The sequence below is a fragment of the Glycine max genome, chromosome 5 (assembly GCF_000004515.6).
Source record: "Glycine max cultivar Williams 82 chromosome 5, Glycine_max_v4.0, whole genome shotgun sequence".
Taxonomy (NCBI): domain Eukaryota; kingdom Viridiplantae; phylum Streptophyta; class Magnoliopsida; order Fabales; family Fabaceae; genus Glycine; species Glycine max.
This window is the reverse complement of record NC_038241.2, coordinates 35719935-35739414: the sequence shown is the minus strand read 5'-3', so window position 1 is coordinate 35739414 and position 19480 is coordinate 35719935. Positions and strand designations below refer to the sequence as shown.

Sequence of the window (19480 nt, the reverse complement as noted above, 5' to 3'; positions counted from 1 at the left end):
GAACGAGCCGGTTGTTTCCATCTTACAATAAACAATTAAGAGACAACCAAAAGATTATTATGTACATAATTACATATTTGAAGCAAAAGAGGTAGAAATTAATACCCAGTTGAGTTCACGAAAATGTTTAAAACAGTGAAAAGTTCACAGATGATGACAGAACAGAACACAAGTATCCTCCTACCCCACTAGTATTTGATTTCTTCTTCTCCAGTGCTTTAATTTGTTGTTCTGATTAGTCTTTTAAAACCTGCAAGGCTGCAAGACACCGATGTGCGTTTCTTTTTGGCATCTGGAATCTCACTCCCTAACGTGACATTACAAGAGCTAGGAATTAAGATACGCACTTTCCTTGGATTTCGAGATCTACAATATCTTTCCAACTTTTACATGCTAAGAAACCATATTAAACACTGCATGCAAAATTGTGCTTATTTTGAATCTCTTTTTTTCCCCATACATTGATGCTAATAAGATCTACGTGTTTACTTTTGGGACAATGATTTGGAAAGAGGCACCATTAGAGAGAGGAAGAAATAAAGGGATCGAAGTTGTTAAAATGGAATAGAGACCGAGCTTGTAGAGCTTTTTTTTTTATATATAATTAAATCTTATTTAAATTAGATAAAATTATTATACATCATAAAATTTTTCCTTAAGTGTTATGTATTAGAACTTAAACTCGAGACATCTAATTAAATTTGAAATAATCTTATGTCAGTTGATTTATTTATTCATATTTGAGTTTGTGGAGTTGAAAAGTTATTTTATTTATTTATTTATTTATCTGTTTTGAAATTAATGTGATGGTAAATTTGTTTCTTAACTTTAGCCTTAGCATTAATAAAAAATAATAAAGTGAAAATAATATTTTAAATAAAAATAATTTAAATGTAATTGTCTATCATTTGTATTTGTAATTAAAATGATTTAAATTCGTGTATCATTGTTATCTCATAAAAAAAAAATAAGGGTCCTGTTACTTAACCGGGGACAATCCAAATTTCGGAAAAATAAAAGGAAAACACACACACAAAAAAGTAGTGATATGTGATCAATTCATCATGCATGATAATATGGAATGATCCATGGTATGTTTAGGACATACACATAGTCATTCATACGTATACATACAATGGGATGGATAATGGTGCTGGCTTTAAATGCGGCTGAAGATCCAGTGGGCCCCACTTCCAGTACAAGATCTTCCTGTATTAAAAAGTTAATTCACTATTTCTGGCAGTTAATGCAAGTGCTGCATTGTGGTGTGAGAAAGTGTTTATGGCCATAGGGTGAAAATGAGCTTTGGGGGAAAATAATAAATAAATAAGACCTTTTATATTGTTTGAAAACATTTGTCCATTCACCTGAATAAACAAACTGGTCTAAGATTTTAGAATATTAGTAAGAAAACCAATAAAAAAGTTTTACTACAATGACAGTAGAGTTATCCTATTAAAAATTAGAATTTAATAATCATCAATGCAAAATAATTTTACTTAATCAATTAAAAATTATTGATAGTATAATTTTTAAGATATTTATTATAAAAATAAAAAATATATTACATATGATAATTTATAATTGGTTGATAACATAAAATTTTTTATACTATAAGTACATAATTTATTTTTTTTAAAAAAAAATATGTTAGCCATATATTGATTATTTTTATATAATGTCTAAAATACTTATTGTTATTTCATCAATGCTACCAAAATGGGTAAAACAATATTGATAATTTTATAGAATATCTTATAAATTTTGAAAAAAATTATATTGAAAATATTTTATAAATTATATTTTAATAAATAAATAAAATTTCAATATAATACACGTGATTTATTAATACATGAAATATTTTAATTTTAATATTTATTTACATATAATGTTTTTAAAAGTTGAAAACATGAAAAAAATGTTACAATTTTTTCACATGCTGTTATTTTATTTATTATTGATATTATTCAGAAGAAAAGAGTCATTAAGGTAAAAAAAAATTGAGACATGCCATCTAAGAACATGAGGGAAGCTTGAGTTTTAGCAGCCATTTAATGATCAGAAAAAAAAATAGAACCAATTTTCACCATCTAAATAAAAAAAAAAGTTCCTAAACAGACAAAGCATGAGTGATGAGTGTGACATTGGCATTACCTAACTGTCTCTATTCTAGTCGTGTGTAAACTTTAGTACAAAAACGGTATGACCCATGCTCTGTGTAATTATTAAAATAAGGTAAAATGATGAAATTTGGAGGCATCGGAGTACAATGGATGTGGTCTGAACTTGACAGTCTTGACTATATAAATAAGAGTAAGGATATGTACGCAAATAAGAATTTATTATCAATGTCCCTTTGTACTGTTTTTTTAGTCCATTTAAATTAATTAAACATTTTTGTAGTAGATAATTGAAGAGCAATGATAGACGAACAACAATTTTTACAATAAATTGTAAAACAAATATTACATCAGCCAAAAAATCAAATTTTAATTTTAATTAACAAACAAAAAAGATAATTAAGTTTCCATTAAAAAAAATTAAGCAGGGTTCAATCCTAATTACATTTTTTATACTAAAAAAAATCAGATTTTCTTGTTTTGTGGTCTCTCTTGCCTCCACCTCTATCATTGTTGTTCTGGGAAGCAACCATGCATAAATATGGCAAGAGCTTTTGTGGTTGTTTCACGGTACAATAATGGTAGAACATTTATGATTTCCAATAACGTGGGAGGAGATAAACCAACTTGATGATGGAGTAGTATTATTTTTGAAAGTTTTGAATTTGATATCAATCATAAATGTGATTTGTAAAAGATTTGGGGTTAATTTAGTTAAGATTTTAAATTTGATATTATTCTGTTAAAAGATAACACTGCTACCTTTCTATTTCTTGTATCTTATTTTGTTCATGTGTGCATAATCACTGGTTAGAACCATAGTTGCCTTTGTGGTTCCCATATAATTTCTTCCGATGACTTTTTATTCTTCATTAATTAGAATTAAAATTTGATTTTTTTTGGCTGACATGACATGCGTTGTACAATTTATTGAAGAAATTGTTGTACGTCTATCATTACTCATAATTGAATGATAATGACTCAGCCTTTCTATTGCTTTGGAGGTGTATATACACACAAACGATTATAAAAGATAAGATTCTGGTTAACAACCTGGTATATAACAACTTGTTGTGTTATCATCAATTCAAAGCAAATACAATTCAAATTAATAACAAACAGACAAGTCTAATTAATAACAAACAGATAAGCATAAAATTCCTTGATAATAGGAGATCAATTGGCTGGCCTAACAATTTTTCATTCGAGTATACTTCGCTTTATCATGGGTAATTTTATTGTGTGAATTATTGGTTTACAATATTAATGTTGTTCATGTTAATTGCCACCTTCCAGTTTAGGCATGGTTCGACTCAGAGTTCAGCATGTGTTTGTTTGGTTGCTATCTATTTAGTCAAGTGACATGAAATAATTATTTACTATTGTTGCTAAAAATCTAGTAAATGTCTCTGTGTGTGCTACATATTTAATGAATTTGTTGGTTCATCTTTTATGTGCCAATTGCATCTATACTAAATTTCTTTGTCATGTATGAATAGGTGTTGCGCCCTATTGGTGATTCAATTAATATAATGATAAAGTATGGAGGTTACACCTCAGAGTTCCTATCTGACAAATAGTCAAGCAAGGAGAAGATGGTAACTCTGGATTCCATGTTGTTTGTGTTGTAAACCTGTAATATGCTTGCTGGTACACATTAGTTGCCTTTTAGTTAAATTCATTTCTATATTGAAATGATGTCCAGGGGTTGTACCACCTTGTGTTTTGAATTATTTAATTTACTTCATAATAAAGGATCTCAAAGCATAGTATTATTATCTATTATATACGTATCTATCTATATTATCATTTCATATCCTTTTTTATTTCATTTTTGGTATTTAACTTAACTTTTTACATGAGCAATGTCAAGACCAATTGGTTTGATATTTTTGAAACAATCTGTCATTTTGATGCCAGAACAAAAAAGGCTGATCTTCATTATAACAGGATCATATTAGTGGGAATTTTTTCCTAAGAGGGTAAATTCTGTACTTTGTGGTGACTCCCAAAACAGGATCAGGCCTTGTGCAAAGTTCTGCACGAATGTGCTTGGTTTCCATAGAGAGAATTATTGTAACTTGCGAGTTTCCTTAGTCAACATTTAGCTTGCTTTATTTTGAAAACTTCAGAAATTTATCTCTTAGTAAGTAGAGATTGTAATCATCAATTTGCTTTAGTTTTTCAGTGAACTGATTCTGATTTTCGTTTTTTTTTTTGTTTGTTTTGAATCTAGACACTTTTTACATACACTGACTCTTGAAGTAGCTAGTTATTTCTTAAAGAAATAGACAACCATAAACAGGACTTTATGTCATAGCCAAAGGTGGCATGATTTATTATTCCATCAGTGAGTGAAGATTCAAACTGTATAGAAATGTTTCTACATTCATTTCATCAATTCTTCTTCAGGATATATGTCTTTCTCTCTTCTTCAGGGCATTTCCGTTTACTGCTTTGTTGACTATTGCATGCAAACAAACTGAAGTACTGACATGAGGGTTTTAATTGTTAGGAAAGCAAAGAAGGGATTATTACATTAATAATTAGCAATGAAATAATTAATCACAGCACATAAAATTCCTGTCTTGGAGATCCCAATAGCTTCATCCAGTCCAGGTGGAGGTGAATCCAGTAACTCGACACTATAGGCAGGAGAGGATCTCCATCCTAAAATTATAAATCTTAAAAATTTTGTAAGAAAATCTGCTTGAGCCAGTAAGACCATTAAGAATAGAAAAGTTTTTCAAATATTTGAAGCGACTACACAAGAACTTGAACTCAAGACAAAAATAAAAAACTTTTTACACTGAATTAAATTCTTTAACTGTATATTTTAAAATTCAAATCCTGTTATTATTTCACATGCAATGTATCACAATGTGGCCGTCACTACTTAAAGTAATTTTAGTCTCTAAATATATATTATATTATCAATTTAGTCTTTTTTTTAAATTTTGGATTGTGATTGTTTGATTTACATTTTTAGAAACTTTAAAAAAAATTAAATTGAAAGGCTAATCTGATAACATTTTACAAATTCAAGAACTAAAGTGATCCTATTAACACATTTACAATTGGTAATTCGATCATAGTTTATTATCTGACACACTCATTTATATTAAAATAGTCTCTTTAAAAAATGTAATATTTTAAATAAGAAAATATATCTTAGTTTTAAATTCTCTAGAAGGAAGAGGCACTACTTTAATCTTAAGTTTAACATCAAAACCCGCTGCGACAGAGTTCACAATTTCACATTACTTGTTTGAAAAGAAAGAATTGTGACAGACAGAAAGTTGAATTTCCTCCGAGACCATAAATAGAAATACAAACGATAAATAGGTAGAAAATTGATCATAAAACATTCCTTCTAAGATCTCACTCATTATTGTTGAAATCAAGACACGCTTCCTTCAACAAACAAGTAAAACACAATCATGACATGTTCCGGGAACAATAACAATGGAATCCTGCTGGATCTGTTGCCAAAATCAAAACGCCTCTAAAAAAAGGTGCAAAGAAAAACCCTCATTCAACACATTACACCTACAAATCAAGCTTGTTAAGCAACCAATCCGTGATACACCTTCTGTAACTTTACATTTTAGGCAATATTTTGACAAATTCAAGTCCGGCATTCGCAATTTAATTCATGAATTTATCAAATTAAGCATCACATTTTTGAGAAAAAAAGTATCCAAAGTAAATGTCATATTTAACTTTTTAACATGATATTAATTACTTTTTTACTAATATCCCCAATAAATATCATTATAGAGTTTCAATTTAATATTAATACTAAAACTAATTTTGTAAAATTATCACTTTTATTTACTTATTAACTTTTCTTAGTACATGTAAGATAATATAAATCTGACACTTATTTTGAGACGAAAAAAATCCTACTTTTGCATCTCACTCTAATACCTACAAAGATATTAAGACAATAAAAAATCTTATTCCACGAAGGTCTACATAAATCACAATGCCATAGAGTTCAATTAAAAACCAAAAAGATATATACGTGAGATTTATAAATTTAAAAGACTAAGTAACTACTCTAAATAAATAAATACAAAAACTAAACTGCCAGTGAAGGATAATTTTTAGGAATAAGTAGGCTATACTTCAACAAGGAGTTTATATAGTAAGAAAGGTACATCCTTGGTAAAAGCATAAAGCAAAGCTAATCTAATGGCACACACAACCATGAGTTCATGAAATCCAGTCATTAGTTACATTCGTTGTTGGTGTGACAATATCTTAGTAAAGTACTCAAAATATAAATTAATAGATATAATAAAGTATCTAAATGATGGTTCCCCCATCAGACAAAAGACCAGTTCATGAATACGAAGGCAAGGCAGTGATTGGAATCATCATCATCGAGAACTTTCCATGCAATGGCCTGCTCATAAGACACTGGTCGATTCATACTTGATACACATATTCCTGCTGGCAGATATGCAAATCCCTGAAATGAAAAAGGACAAATAAGATAAGAGCACTAATTATTGACTTGTACACACTAAAAGGATATATAAGGTGGGTTGGTTGAGGGAGAAGGGAAGGGAGAAAATGTCAGCTTTCGATCCCCTCTGCTAACAAAACAACATTCTAACAAGTAACATTTGCCAATAAAAAAAAGTAAACACTAAAAAGACCAGGACATGAATTTGTTTACAAGTGAATCACCTGTTGCATTATCTTGGAGAACTCAATGCAGAGAACCTTCCTGCCAGCTTCATCAAGAACTTTATCCAGCATTATGTCTTGAAGAGCAACAAGAGTGGTTTCAAGCATGTCAAGTCCAGCTTGGTTTGCAAAGGTGAACACCGGAGATGCCTGCATAATTTTGGCAGTCAAATGCCATACTTGATAGAGTTTATTGGACTAAAAATAAGAAACTTCTGGAAAATTAAAAATTGAGGCAGATTAGGATTATATAGAGGCAGCAAGTGATTTACATCTGTTTTTACAGAACAGCACAATATTGCATCTGGATGGTGCCAAAGTTGTTTCAAGATTGCATCACCAGATGTGGACTCAACGCTGAAAAGCTCTGTGCAGGTGTGGAGCCTGAAAGAAACAATCTTTACCATATCATACCAGCCACAGGAAATAAGATGGTAAAATTTGTGCAATTTGTATCTGAAACTGAGCCTTTTTCAGACAATTACAGGACACAGCTAAAAATTACAAATACAAGGTGAATAACCAAGTTAACAAATACAAGGTAAGTTATTTATACGTACTTTAACTAACCTTGAAGACAACTCAAGACAAGGATATCAAATGATTTAGGAAACTACATTAATCATAACAAAAATAGACTTACAGACAAGATCAATGGAAGAATACAAACCTGTAGCTTCTGCAGATCCATCTTGCTAAGGTAAGAGCCTCTGGTGGACCAGGAAATGACTTTGGCCCCAACTGTGTACTGAGCCTAGAGGGAGCAATTGCCATGGCAACCCTCTGAACAGATCGCACAACATTACGCACATACTGGCGAGCCATAACAGCCACATTGTCCCGCAAATGGTTCTCAAAGGTAAATTGGAATGCAATTGTGAGGACCGACCTAAGGTTGTAGTTATTCGAGTCACTTTCACCAGCTGAGCGGGCATTACCAGATCCTGTTTCCAGTGTTGATGCTAAGTCCAATGTCCTAGTTGAAGCCAAACCATCCTGCAATGCAAAACATACAGAAAAAAGAAATCTAGTTAGTCAATGCATGCTCATATGTAGTAGCATAGCATCTGTAAGAAAGGGTTGGTTTTGCTAAAAGCCCAAATCACTTCATTGAAACAAATGTGAACTAAGACTTCAAGATAGATAATTATTTAGTCAGCCAATTAGACAGCCAAGGTATAAATTGTATAAAAGAAGCACCAAGATATGACAATTATGAATTTTTACAACCTGGATGGTTCATGCTAATTTTAGACCCTCAAACTAAAGATAAAATGAAGTAGTGAAATGGCAATTGAACATAAAAAATAAAAAATAAAAAATCCAACAAAATATCTTCATGACCAATTAATTCCCTTCAAAACTATCAAGCTAATGAGAAATGTCACTAACTGTTTTAGGATCCAATGGTATGATACGGAAACCAGAAGGCAGTAAGAGAGCATCATCTGCAAATGATTCATCAATAGGTGCAAACACAAGCTGTGCACACGCTCCAATTGCATTTTCATCAATTCCACTGCACAGCTGCCACATCAAATTGCATAATAAGGTAAATAAAAATCATTCACAGTAACAGTTACTAGTTACTGCTTAAATAAGATGAGCAGACCAACAACCCGAACACAAAAATAACTTTACCTGCATTAGATACATATCACATGCCCAAGCTACATCATCAGGGGGAAATGCATTACCCTCAATACGAACTACCTCCAAGAACTGCATCATTGCAGTGGGTGGAAAATGAGCATATAAAAAAATAGGAATTATAAAATGAAGTTCATCAATCATTCACTGAAAAAGATTAATACCTCCTCATGCTCAATAGTATGAGCAAGTGGTATAATGACATGGCTGCTTGGGAAACCACTAGGTCTTGCACAAGGAACTGCATAAGGACTAGCTTTGAGACATGCAGAAGAGTATGCATCAACTTCATAATTAGCCCACTCTGAACGATGCTCCCTCAGAAAACGAACAAGCAAAGCAGGAGGAACATTCTGCAGACCACCGTTTTATAATTGAGTATAATGAAGATAAACACTCCAAAAATCCAGAAGATTCTAGCAAGTTGGGACATGGGGGAACAAGGAGGAGGAGTTCTTGGAATTGATTGCTGCTACTATACTAGAGTCACATAGATTGGTCTGAGAAGTACCTGTAGCAGCATTGATGCCTTGGCACACATGACCCCACCTCCAAATGCTGGAAGCATTGATGTATTGTAATGGGAACCGAAAAACTTGTTGGGAGACGAGTTTATGGCTATGGTCACATCTTCCACCCCATCATTACCCATCAGTGACCAACCATCATCCACAAACCCGTTGACAGCATCATTGAACCCTCTAAATCAAATTTTAAAAAATTATTAGTCAGCAAGGATTGATGAAGACAAAGTGATTAATCAAATGTCCAACTATGCAACCACCAAATATGAAAGGGCCTTACTTGCAAAGCCTTTGACTAAATGTCCTCAAGACAGCAGGTTGACGACCCCCACCATAATGAACATCTCCACTTGATTCCTGTGCAATTTGTCTTGCATGTCGCAATGCCTGCACAATAATATTTGAAATTTAAATCACAACTTTTGGCATGGTGAAACATATAATGCAGTGTTAGAAGAAATCTCACAGCAGTAGTCAATTTCTGAGCCAAGAATTTTGGTGATTCATAGAGGGGTCTAAGTACTTCAGGAACACTCCAAACCTACATCAAAAACAAAATTAATATACTTAGGAAGAAGAAGTTCAAATATATGGAAATTTAAAAAATGATTTGAATAGCATAATCTTCCTTACATCTAAATCAACATGATCAACAATGTGAATGATAGATCCACCACCCTCACAGGATCTAATTAGATAGCCACTGGGAAGCATTTCAGCTCGTATGAAGTTTGAAGCAGCTGGCCCTGTGGGGCCACCAGTTGAAGAAGTCAAGGACCTCTCACAAATCTGCAAGGCAAAAAAAAAAAAATAGCCATTCTGTCGAGACAAACTCTTCCTAAGAAAGAAGCCACATCCTAAATCAAGAAAAAGACAACAATCAAGATTCCACTCAGTACCACAAGACTTCCATCTTCCAAACTAGTAGAGTATCTCAGAGTCCAGAAGTCTCTTGCAGCTGCCAATGTTGTTGGTGCATATGTCTGGAAAAAAAATCAAATTTAAATATCAAGAAAAAAACAGAGGAATAATTAAAAAATAATTTAAACTACAGTTCAACTTTTTTCTTTTTGCATAAAATAATCAGTAGACCTGCATGTACATAAGCTCTATTGTGCCCCCATTCCCTGCGGAGACTACACTCAATACATTGAGGCATCGACAGTCACGATACCATGATGGACGATCTTTGAGAATCTCGGCAACCTGAGATGATGTGGAAAGCAATTAGTTCAATAAAACAAGGTTTCATTGTTCAGCAATGAATAAGCTTCATTACAGCATAATACCTTTGTGGGCTCTAGGCTCACAAGGCCACAGGCTCTTGCCGCTACGCCACTACAGTTGCGGGAAACAGCAACAATTCCAATAGAATCCGGACCAGGCTACATTAAGACAGAAAAAATGAGGCAAAATATAATTATACCAATATATTTATGCAAGCAATGACCATGAAGAAGTAGGTCATACCTTCATCCCAATCATCTGGACCCAGTTGACAGCAGTTCCAGTAGCTTTGGAAAGGAACTCCACTAGGGTCTCCTGAGCAATAGCAAGAAGACTGGCAGAATAAAGAATTAGAGACCCGTAATGATGGTGAATGAGTATATATTAATTAAACAAATTTGTTTGCATAATGAAGTTACTTACCCAGCTGGGTTGTTGGCATCCCACTGGGGATGCTGAGTTTTGGGGTTTTGCGGTTGGTGTTGACCACTCACTACCACAGACTCACAGCTATTGTCAGTAGTAGTAGTAGTAGTAGCAGATGCCTGTTAAGAAACCAGTAAATGAGATTCTTCAATAACAATAAAATAGTACACTACACATATTCTTGTATATAGATAGAATGGTACACCAATGAACATTCAGAATGATAATTGAGAAGAGCAATTGCTCAAAGGTTAAGTTACTCACAGTATGTATTTGTTGTTTCATGAATCCATTATCATAAACCAACTGTGAGACCTGCTTCTGCAGTCGGTCGTTCTCTTCCATTAACAACTTGTTCATTGAAGACAGCTTTCTATTCACTGTCTGCAGACGAGAGGCTTCCTTCCGCTGCTTTTCACGACATCTACAGAAGAAAATTGGCAGAGTATAAGGCAGGTAGAGTAGGTCATCTTTCCCATACAATTTACCATAACATTGTATGATAGTCATTCATTATTCATTTCACTCTTTGAAGTTTCCCACTTTACTTTTGGACAAGTCCCTTACACTATCAGACCAAGACTATTATACATGTTAATATCCTTAACAAGAATTACATACTAAATTAAAATACCTACCATCAGACCAAGACTAAAACTTGTTTTAATCAGTCAATGCAGAATTGCAGATAAAAGGTTAGAAACATGATATATGCATGTTGATTTAATAAAAAAAAATATTAATGCATGGACAAGGTGAAAAAATTAGTTCGAGCAAAGTTTAGAGTGTAGAACAAAACATAATCTCCTCTCTTCCGTAATTCAAAAGGAGAAAATATTAGAGACATGAAAAAAAAATCTTTAAAGAGGAAAAATGAAAGAAAAAAAAAGCTAAAGTTGAAAACTGATTAATCTAGTGGGAAAAGTAATTAAAATCAGCTGTCATTATCCTTCATCTTATCTATGACCAATCCCAAAACAAAAGGCAAATGATCATATGAGCATTTCTGTTAAAGCATCTTACACAGAAACATCAGAAAATGATCTAAAACAAAAATGATGAAGGTCGGAGGAAAGCAGATGAAAAAAACTCATCAGCAAAAATGAACAGCCAGCTGTCATTATCTCCCATTTAATCAACTCCAGAAGAGAAACTCCTTTTCAGAGGAAATAAATAAATAAAAACGATCGATCTTAACTAGTTAGATAACCACAAGGAAAATGACAAAAATGAAGTAACTTTCCCAGTAGATCTTCCTTTCAAGAGGGATGACTTTCTCTTTTTTCTCTAAAATTGAACCCAGATAGCACATTTAAAAAAAAAATGCAAATAATGAAAAACCACTTTATGACATTCTACTTTTGAAAAGGAAAAAAAAAAACCCTGAATAACAAATATACTACACCAAAAAACTCAACTTTACAAAGAGAAAGAAGCTCAGAAACACCCTTTGAGCATCCTCAACCATAGAACACACACACACACACACACAAAACATGACAAAAACAGTTTTTTTATGATGTGGCAATGTTGAAACCAAACAATGATATGCATGTTTTGGTTCTCTTCTTCCCTACCTGCGATTCTGGAACCACACTTTGATCTGCTTTGTTTCAATGTTAGCAAGGAGTGGACACTCCCTAATGATTTGTTGCCTTCTGGAAGAACTAGGCTTTGGACATTCAACATACACCCTCTCCAAAGCCTCCACCTGTTCAGGTGTGTACCTCACATACTTGCCACAATCCATGAGCAGCTTGTTTGATGCTGAATCTCTCTGCTGACTCTGCATACAAAGTGCCATAACAACAAAACAAAAAAAAACGTTTTTTTTGGGGTTCAAAAAGACAACACTTGTTTTGTGTAGTCCTCTTCTTCCTTGCCCTCTCCCCCAAGAGAGCCTCCACACTCCTTCATCAGATCATGCTCTCTCAAAATCCAAACTCTGAACAAAGTTTCAAGAGTTAAGGTAAAAGGGTTGTTGCTGCTGTGAGTGAGTGAGCTTTTTATCTTGAGACACACCACAGAAAGAGATGGAACAAAGCACTCTTTTTTCCTTCTGTGGAACGGTGAATGCAAACACGAAAAAATAAACGGGCACTGCAAAATGAAAGGGGCTGATTGGAACAGTGGTGGCTCCTTAAATTTACTTGGATTTTTTCTGCAAAACCGCTCTCTCTCTCTTTCTCTCTGATACTCTGTGATGCCAAAATGAAAAGCAACAATTTCTTTTTTTTATCAAAAAGAGAGAGAATAGCAAATGAAAGGACATGGAGCTTATTTTTAGGCCCTGCCAACAAAAGCATAGCAGAATCAAAAACAGACTTTTTTTTACTAATGATTACACGATTTAATTGTAATTTAGTAATTTACGTCGGTGAAAAATTTATATGGTTTGGTTTCATTTATTTTGATAAAAAAAAAAACTATCATTTGTCTTTTTTTTAATAACATCATCTGTCTTTTTTACTTATCGAAATTTCTTTTGAAAAATAGTATACGATGGATCCTTTGCATTTTATCAGCTGGAGCTTTTAAACTAAAGATCTCATTGTAAATATTCTCTTACTTTTTTATTAAATTAATTAATGGGTGTTTAATAAATATATTTGTGTAAATAAAATCATTAATATTGGAGTAAATTATACATATTTCCCATGAAATTTAAGGAAATTGTATATGTTTTTATTTTTATTTGTAAAACTTGTACATTTTTCTTCTTAGAAAATTACACATGTTTTAATTTTACTTTGTAAATCTATATAAATATATTATTTAAATATTTGATAGTAACAAGTTATATGTGTATTTGTAATTTTGATTAAAAAAGTTAAAATATATTTTTGTCTTCATAAATATGAAATATTTGAAATCTGTCCCTAAAAAAAAACTATTTATTGTTCGTTGTTACAAAATTTAAATCTGTTATTTTTTACCCTAAAATTAAGTTTTAATACATCCAAAGTTACATGTATGTTTATTGTAGAAACGAATATAACTTCAGACATATAATCCATGTAGAAAAGTAAAAAATCTAACATTTTCAATAACAACATACACATAGGGTCAAATATACCCGAACTTAGCTCTAGAAAAAAAAAATAACAAATCTAATTTATTTTAAATGATGAAAAATAGACAAAAAAATTATAATTACATATTTTGAACATTTTCATATTTATAAAGACAATAAATATATTTTAACCTTCTTTTAATCAACATTGTCAATACACATGATTTGTTGTTGTCAAATGCTTAAACAATATTTTGAAAATTTATGTAGGTTTTTAAAATAAAAGGAATATATATATACGTTCTTTAAATTTTAGGGGACATATGTAATTTTTTAAAAATCTCATAAGAAATATATGTAGATTTTTTAAAAGGAGTGAAGACATATGTAATATTTTCAAATCTCAAGAGAGGATGTGTAATTTATCCATAATATTTTTTCTTCAAGCAAACATACTACTACATTGAAAATACAAATAGTAGTTTTTGGTTTTCCCAAGGTCTCTTACTTCAAAGATAATCATGTTGAAAACAAGATTGAATACTATACATGAATACTCCCCCCATCAAGTATTTAAACATTAATTCACTAAGAGAATAACTACTTCCCCCGAACCCAACTCCATTCGTATACAAACAATATTTTAATCCTTATATATTATCATTATAAAATCAGTAAAGCAACCAACAGCACTTCTTAAATTAATACACCAAAGTGAAAAGAAACTAGAACCTTTCCTAGAATATGTCAAGAACTACTTCCAAAAGTAAAACCTGACCTAGAAATAAAACAATTAATGTAATAGACAATATAGAAGGAGTCTTGTAAATATAATAGCCAAAAATTTACTAAGATGTTTTTGTAAAAAGTAATAATAAGATATTGAGATACTAATAATTTCTGATAAATTAGAAATCATTTTTTTATTTGTAAAAATAAAAATACTTATTCACGTATTGTATTTAGTTAACTGAATTAGATTGTTTACCTAATAAATCAATTTTATTAAGTTAAATTATGGTTTTCAAATTATATTTAAAGATGATAGGGGTTTTCCTCCCTCTTGATGATTGTTTATTACTATTTAGTCTGTATTACTTTTGTAATAAAATTAAAATAGAATTAGAGGGGGAAAATAGTATATCACACATCTATAATGAGGAAGCCTTTTGGCTAAAAAATGCTTAATTAATAATCTATCTCCTCTTTGAGCAAGACAAAGATATTGGTGGAAGTACATTTTGTCTGTGGATCAATTAAAGGAATGCTTGGTACAATATTCACTAATTCATTATTTCAAAACGTTAGGTGGCAAGTATTAATTCAAAATGTGAATTTAAAAGAAATAAAAAAAAAAAAAACAGATGGTGGAAACAATTTGGGTATAGGGTTAATCCGTTGGATAACACTATTTCATTTCATGACAAATGGTTTGAAATTCAATGTTGATGGGTTGTGATGCATGCATGAGTGGGGGGCATGTGATGCATGTAGTATAATGCATGTGCATAGATGAGAGAGAGATGGGGATGTAGACATGGTACGTTAGGCGTGAAGGGAGTTAGCAGACAGGAAGATATGGCCAAGCGTTTTGTGTGCTGGTTGTTGCAGAGTGTGGTGTAGGGTGTAAAGGTTCCAGGTTCGCAAACTTTGACCTAAAACAGCATCTCGCGGTTAAGGGAATAACGTAATTGCACGTACATCTGCCACAACAACAACATGTATTAAAATAAATAGTAGTACAGTTTTTTGTAATGTCAAAAACCATATTGATTAGTAAGACTAATTTTAAGAATTAGATTTACATTTTGCTTTTAGTCTTCCTTTTAATCACTTGAACATTGCAATGAATACCTTTTAACTTGGCCCATTTACGAGGATTTGAAATTGGAAAATGATAAAGAATACGAAAACAAACTAGACAAATTAAAGAGTACAAATTGAATTCATACAATTTGACGGGTAATTTCTTTTTTTTTCATTTTAACTCATCTATACGTGTGATTTATACACATCATGATTGGTTAAAGTACCTATTTGTGACATTTTGGTATTAACAAATTCGTACGAAATACTAGCAGCATCTTTGTTTGAAAATTCGTTCGGTGCCAACTCCCACGTTACGTACGTGATTGAGTGAGGAATGCCTTGGCCAGAATGAAATGTTAGAGCATTGTATGGGGTTGGAAGATTTCTTGAATCTGGACCACAATAAAAGTTTATATGTTTCATATCCAAAGAGAATAACAGGACAAAAGTTAAAAAAAAAAGTTACACTGTAAATAAAAAATTGTAGTAATAAATATAATTTTAAGAATAATTATTATAAAAATCAATAAAATTATCTTATGTAATAATTTGTAATTGAATAGATGCATGGCTTTGCATGATTGCATCCTTCTGGATAAATCAATTTGCGCCTATAACTTCTTGGAAGAGGAGGAGTTTTAGGACAGAGTGGGTGTTGGGTCCACTGAAATCTCCTTTTCATATATAGTATAATACATTAATTTCTTAACAGAAAAACAAATATAAATTAAGGTAGAGATCCCCTTCAAGTCCCAAGGGGGGGACCTAAGGGTTTTTTGTTCCTTGGTGGACGATGGGTGATGATCTATTTCTTGACATGCACCAAAAGAGTGTCCTAGACTTTTGGGTGATGAGTGATGATCTATTTTCTTTACAAGACCCCTCCCACCAACTTTCTCAATTAATCTAGAGTGTCTTTACTTTCATTTTAAACTTTTCCTGAATCTCACTCTTGTTCTTGAGGTGTCAAAGGGATCCATGCAAGAGAAGAAACATGTAAGGTTGATATACAGAGAAATTGGATAGAGTTTTTTACTCTCTTTTTGTGTGACATTGCACCTATATTAGAAGCTTGGATTGGAAAGCCTATGATGAGATACTTAATTGGAAGGAAATATAAAGATGGAAAGAAGTGTGAAAGGGTATGTCGACAGTTATGAGTCTGAAAAATCATAGCTCCATGTTGACAATAAAAGGAAGCCCCGCGATTATATATTGGTTGTTTATGTAATGTCACTGCAATTAATTATAACAAGATATCATTTATTATTGTCATGGTTAGTTGCGGTATTTAACAAATTAAATACTGTGAATTTAAATGGCAAGTTATACTCGGATGTGTTTATTTACCCGACATAATATCGATTAACAATTAAGTTCCCAACTTGGCTGTCTTGTATCAGGAATTCAACCTGCATAAATTGATTCATTCTTTTACATTTATAGATATTACTAATCAGTACCTTTAGAATATTAATTACAAAATTAAAATAAAAAATATTTATTATAAAAACCATAAAAGAGTATAAAAAAGTTATAAATAACATAATTTTATACCTTTCAATAAAAATATTTTTCTTTTTAATTTTTTAACGAATATCACAAATAAGACTTTGGTATTTGCTTAGATTTATTTATCCATTTTTCATGGGTGGGTCATAAAGGAAGCTCAGGTGAATATAAAAAAAGAGAGAGAAGAAGAAGAAAACTCATGTGAGGAGCTCTAACGATGAAAAATGAAAATAAAAAATATTATGTTGAGATGGACAAAATTCATTCCAATAGTTGATTAATTTAGTCATTCATTATTAGAAAATAAATATATTTTAATTCCTTATATTTTAATTCAGATCTTACTCTTTGTATTTCAAAATTAGTAAAAGTGATCCTTGCCGTCCTTATATTTTTAATCTTACTATTTGTATTTCAAAATTAATAAAAGTGATCCTTCCATTTCTGAAAAATTGTGAAATTAAACTTTCACTCATAATGTCATTAAAATTATTTATTGGCTAGCTACAATTAACATGACATGACAGGCACATGGTTGTCACGCATAACATAGCTACCATGTACATCAAAAAAACTATTTAAAAATGTGAGAATCAAATTCATTAATTTTAAGAAATAAGGATGTAGATAAAATTGACTAAAAATACAGATCACCCAAAATTTAATAAAAAAATAATAAATTTATCTCCTTAACTAACCATTTTTTTTTGGAAATCCTATTGGCCAAGTTAATTGTATTAATATTATAATTACATAATTTAACTGTTATATATAATAAGTATCTTCATTTTTAATAATTATAATAAAATTAACTTAGCCAATTGATTTTCACATAAAAAAAAAAAAGAGGTCTTCAGAGAATTTTATTCTATTCAATTGTATTTTTAGGTAAAATGCGTTTTAGAATCCCTCTAATTTCAGTCAACTTGATCTTAGTCTTGTATCTTAAAATTGATTAATTTGGTGGCCATATTTCTGAGAAGACATATTAAATGTGTATCTCTTATAGTGGTGTTGGTAGTGCAACACAGAGCGCCTAGAATTTGATGTTTGTTTGGAATAGTTTTACTCTGGGTGTTGGCTATGTTGAAAACTCCCTGAAATGGTTAGCCTCGTGGAGATATGATATATGTATAGGTTGGGTAAAATTTAATTTGACTTGACACATTTTTATACTCAATAAAAAATTCATTTACTTCAAATTTGTGGATCTTAATGTTTGGGATGAAGAATAATGTAATATTAACACACACTAGCTTGATAATATCATCCATAATTTAACTAGAATGTCTATAAAGAAAAACACAGGATTGAAAATTAATCATGCAAGTCCTCTGGACTGAAATGTATTTTATATATATATATATATATATATATATATATATATATATATATATATATATTATAGTATACTACTCAATTATTGCTGGAATCAAGTCAAGCCGCCAAGACAAGTATTCATAATCTTCAGAATTTGGAATGCGCTTATAATAGTGAATCATCAGAAAAAATTGATGCTATTTGAAGAATGGTATAACGTACCAGCAAAATAATAGGAATAATAATGAGTAGGTAATGTAAGGTTCATTCAACGATCAGTATCAATTCATATGTGAACAAAAGGTTATAAATCTAAATTTTTCATGTTCTTGGTAATTCAAAATCTGGGTCACAAATAATTAAGAAGTTGTTGAAGTCAAAAGCATTATTATTGTATTTCTGAATAAGATTCCCAAACATGATTTTATCGGTACTCACTTTTGGTAATTCTTACAAACTTTGACTCCGTCAATTTCCAAATTTTGTTATACAATGATAAAAGAAAAATACAAGAAGGCTGATATACATATATTAATAATAAAAAATATATTTTTTGATGAGGCTAAAATAAGAATTTGAACTGCTTTATCCTTGGACCGAGCCTGAGGCTGATTGTAAAAGTGCTGCTTGTCCATGATAGGGAAATGCGTTTATTGATTAATTAGTTCTAATCCATATATGATGTGCCTCTTTTGTTACATTATATTATACCACAATTTAAAGGAGCTCTACTTAAATCCTAAATGCTATGGACTTTTTTATTTTTTGAAAGGTAATGTTATGGGCTATGATTAGAGGGCTTAGTGTAAGTCTATAATAATTTGACTGTTTTTCCGTGTAACCTTTTAGCAGCATTATTAATGATGAGAATAGAATCATATTCATAGGTGGACAAGGGCAAATAACAAGGGGACACTGCTAGATCCGTATAAGCCCAACTTGAAAGTTTTTTTTTTAAAAAAAAATATGTGTTACTAATTAATTTAAAATTAATGACCCAAATAAGAATCAAACCGATTTTATATCACCTTTTAATTCGAATTAGCAAAAACAATGTCTCCTTGCATAATATGGATTTCAAACATCCATAATCTGGATGTGAATGAGTCGAATTACTTATCCCTGGGTCTTTAACTTTTAAGTTATTAACATCACATTTTAACCAATTGAGCTAATAAACA

At 31.3% G+C, this 19480-nt stretch overlaps 1 protein-coding gene across 1 annotated transcript; it reads right to left on the bottom strand.

The window, feature by feature from the left end:
• Positions 1 to 6226: 6226 nt before the first annotated feature.
• LOC100806322 (homeobox-leucine zipper protein ATHB-14) lies at positions 6227 to 12910 on the bottom strand. Its single transcript, XM_003524945.5, has 18 exons — positions 12223 to 12910; positions 10910 to 11069; positions 10643 to 10764; positions 10463 to 10553; positions 10282 to 10377; positions 10085 to 10198; positions 9892 to 9975; positions 9626 to 9781; positions 9459 to 9533; positions 9273 to 9379; positions 8980 to 9169; positions 8633 to 8821; positions 8460 to 8540; positions 8211 to 8345; positions 7489 to 7814; positions 7091 to 7202; positions 6819 to 6968; positions 6227 to 6597 (listed from the first exon to the last, which is right to left on the bottom strand). Exons 1-18 carry the CDS (start codon positions 12447 to 12449, stop codon positions 6451 to 6453), a joined length of 2562 nt encoding a protein of 853 aa, XP_003524993.1. The 5' UTR covers positions 12450 to 12910; the 3' UTR covers positions 6227 to 6450.
• Between the last annotated feature and the right edge of the window lie 6570 nt (positions 12911 to 19480).

What these genes read in the sequence shown, in the direction of transcription:
- LOC100806322 (XM_003524945.5), bottom strand. Translation starts at nt 12,449, where the DNA reads ATGGCACTTTGTATGCAGAGTCAGCAGAGAGATTCAGCATCAAACAAG. An exon ending in ATACTATTGAGCATGAGGAG is followed by an intron (nt 8,541 to 8,632) that starts GTATTAATCTTT and finishes GCAATGATGCAG; the next exon opens with TTCTTGGAGGTAGTTCGTAT. An exon ending in GTGATATGTATCTAATGCAG is followed by an intron (nt 8,346 to 8,459) that starts GTAAAGTTATTT and finishes TTGATGTGGCAG; the next exon opens with CTGTGCAGTGGAATTGATGA.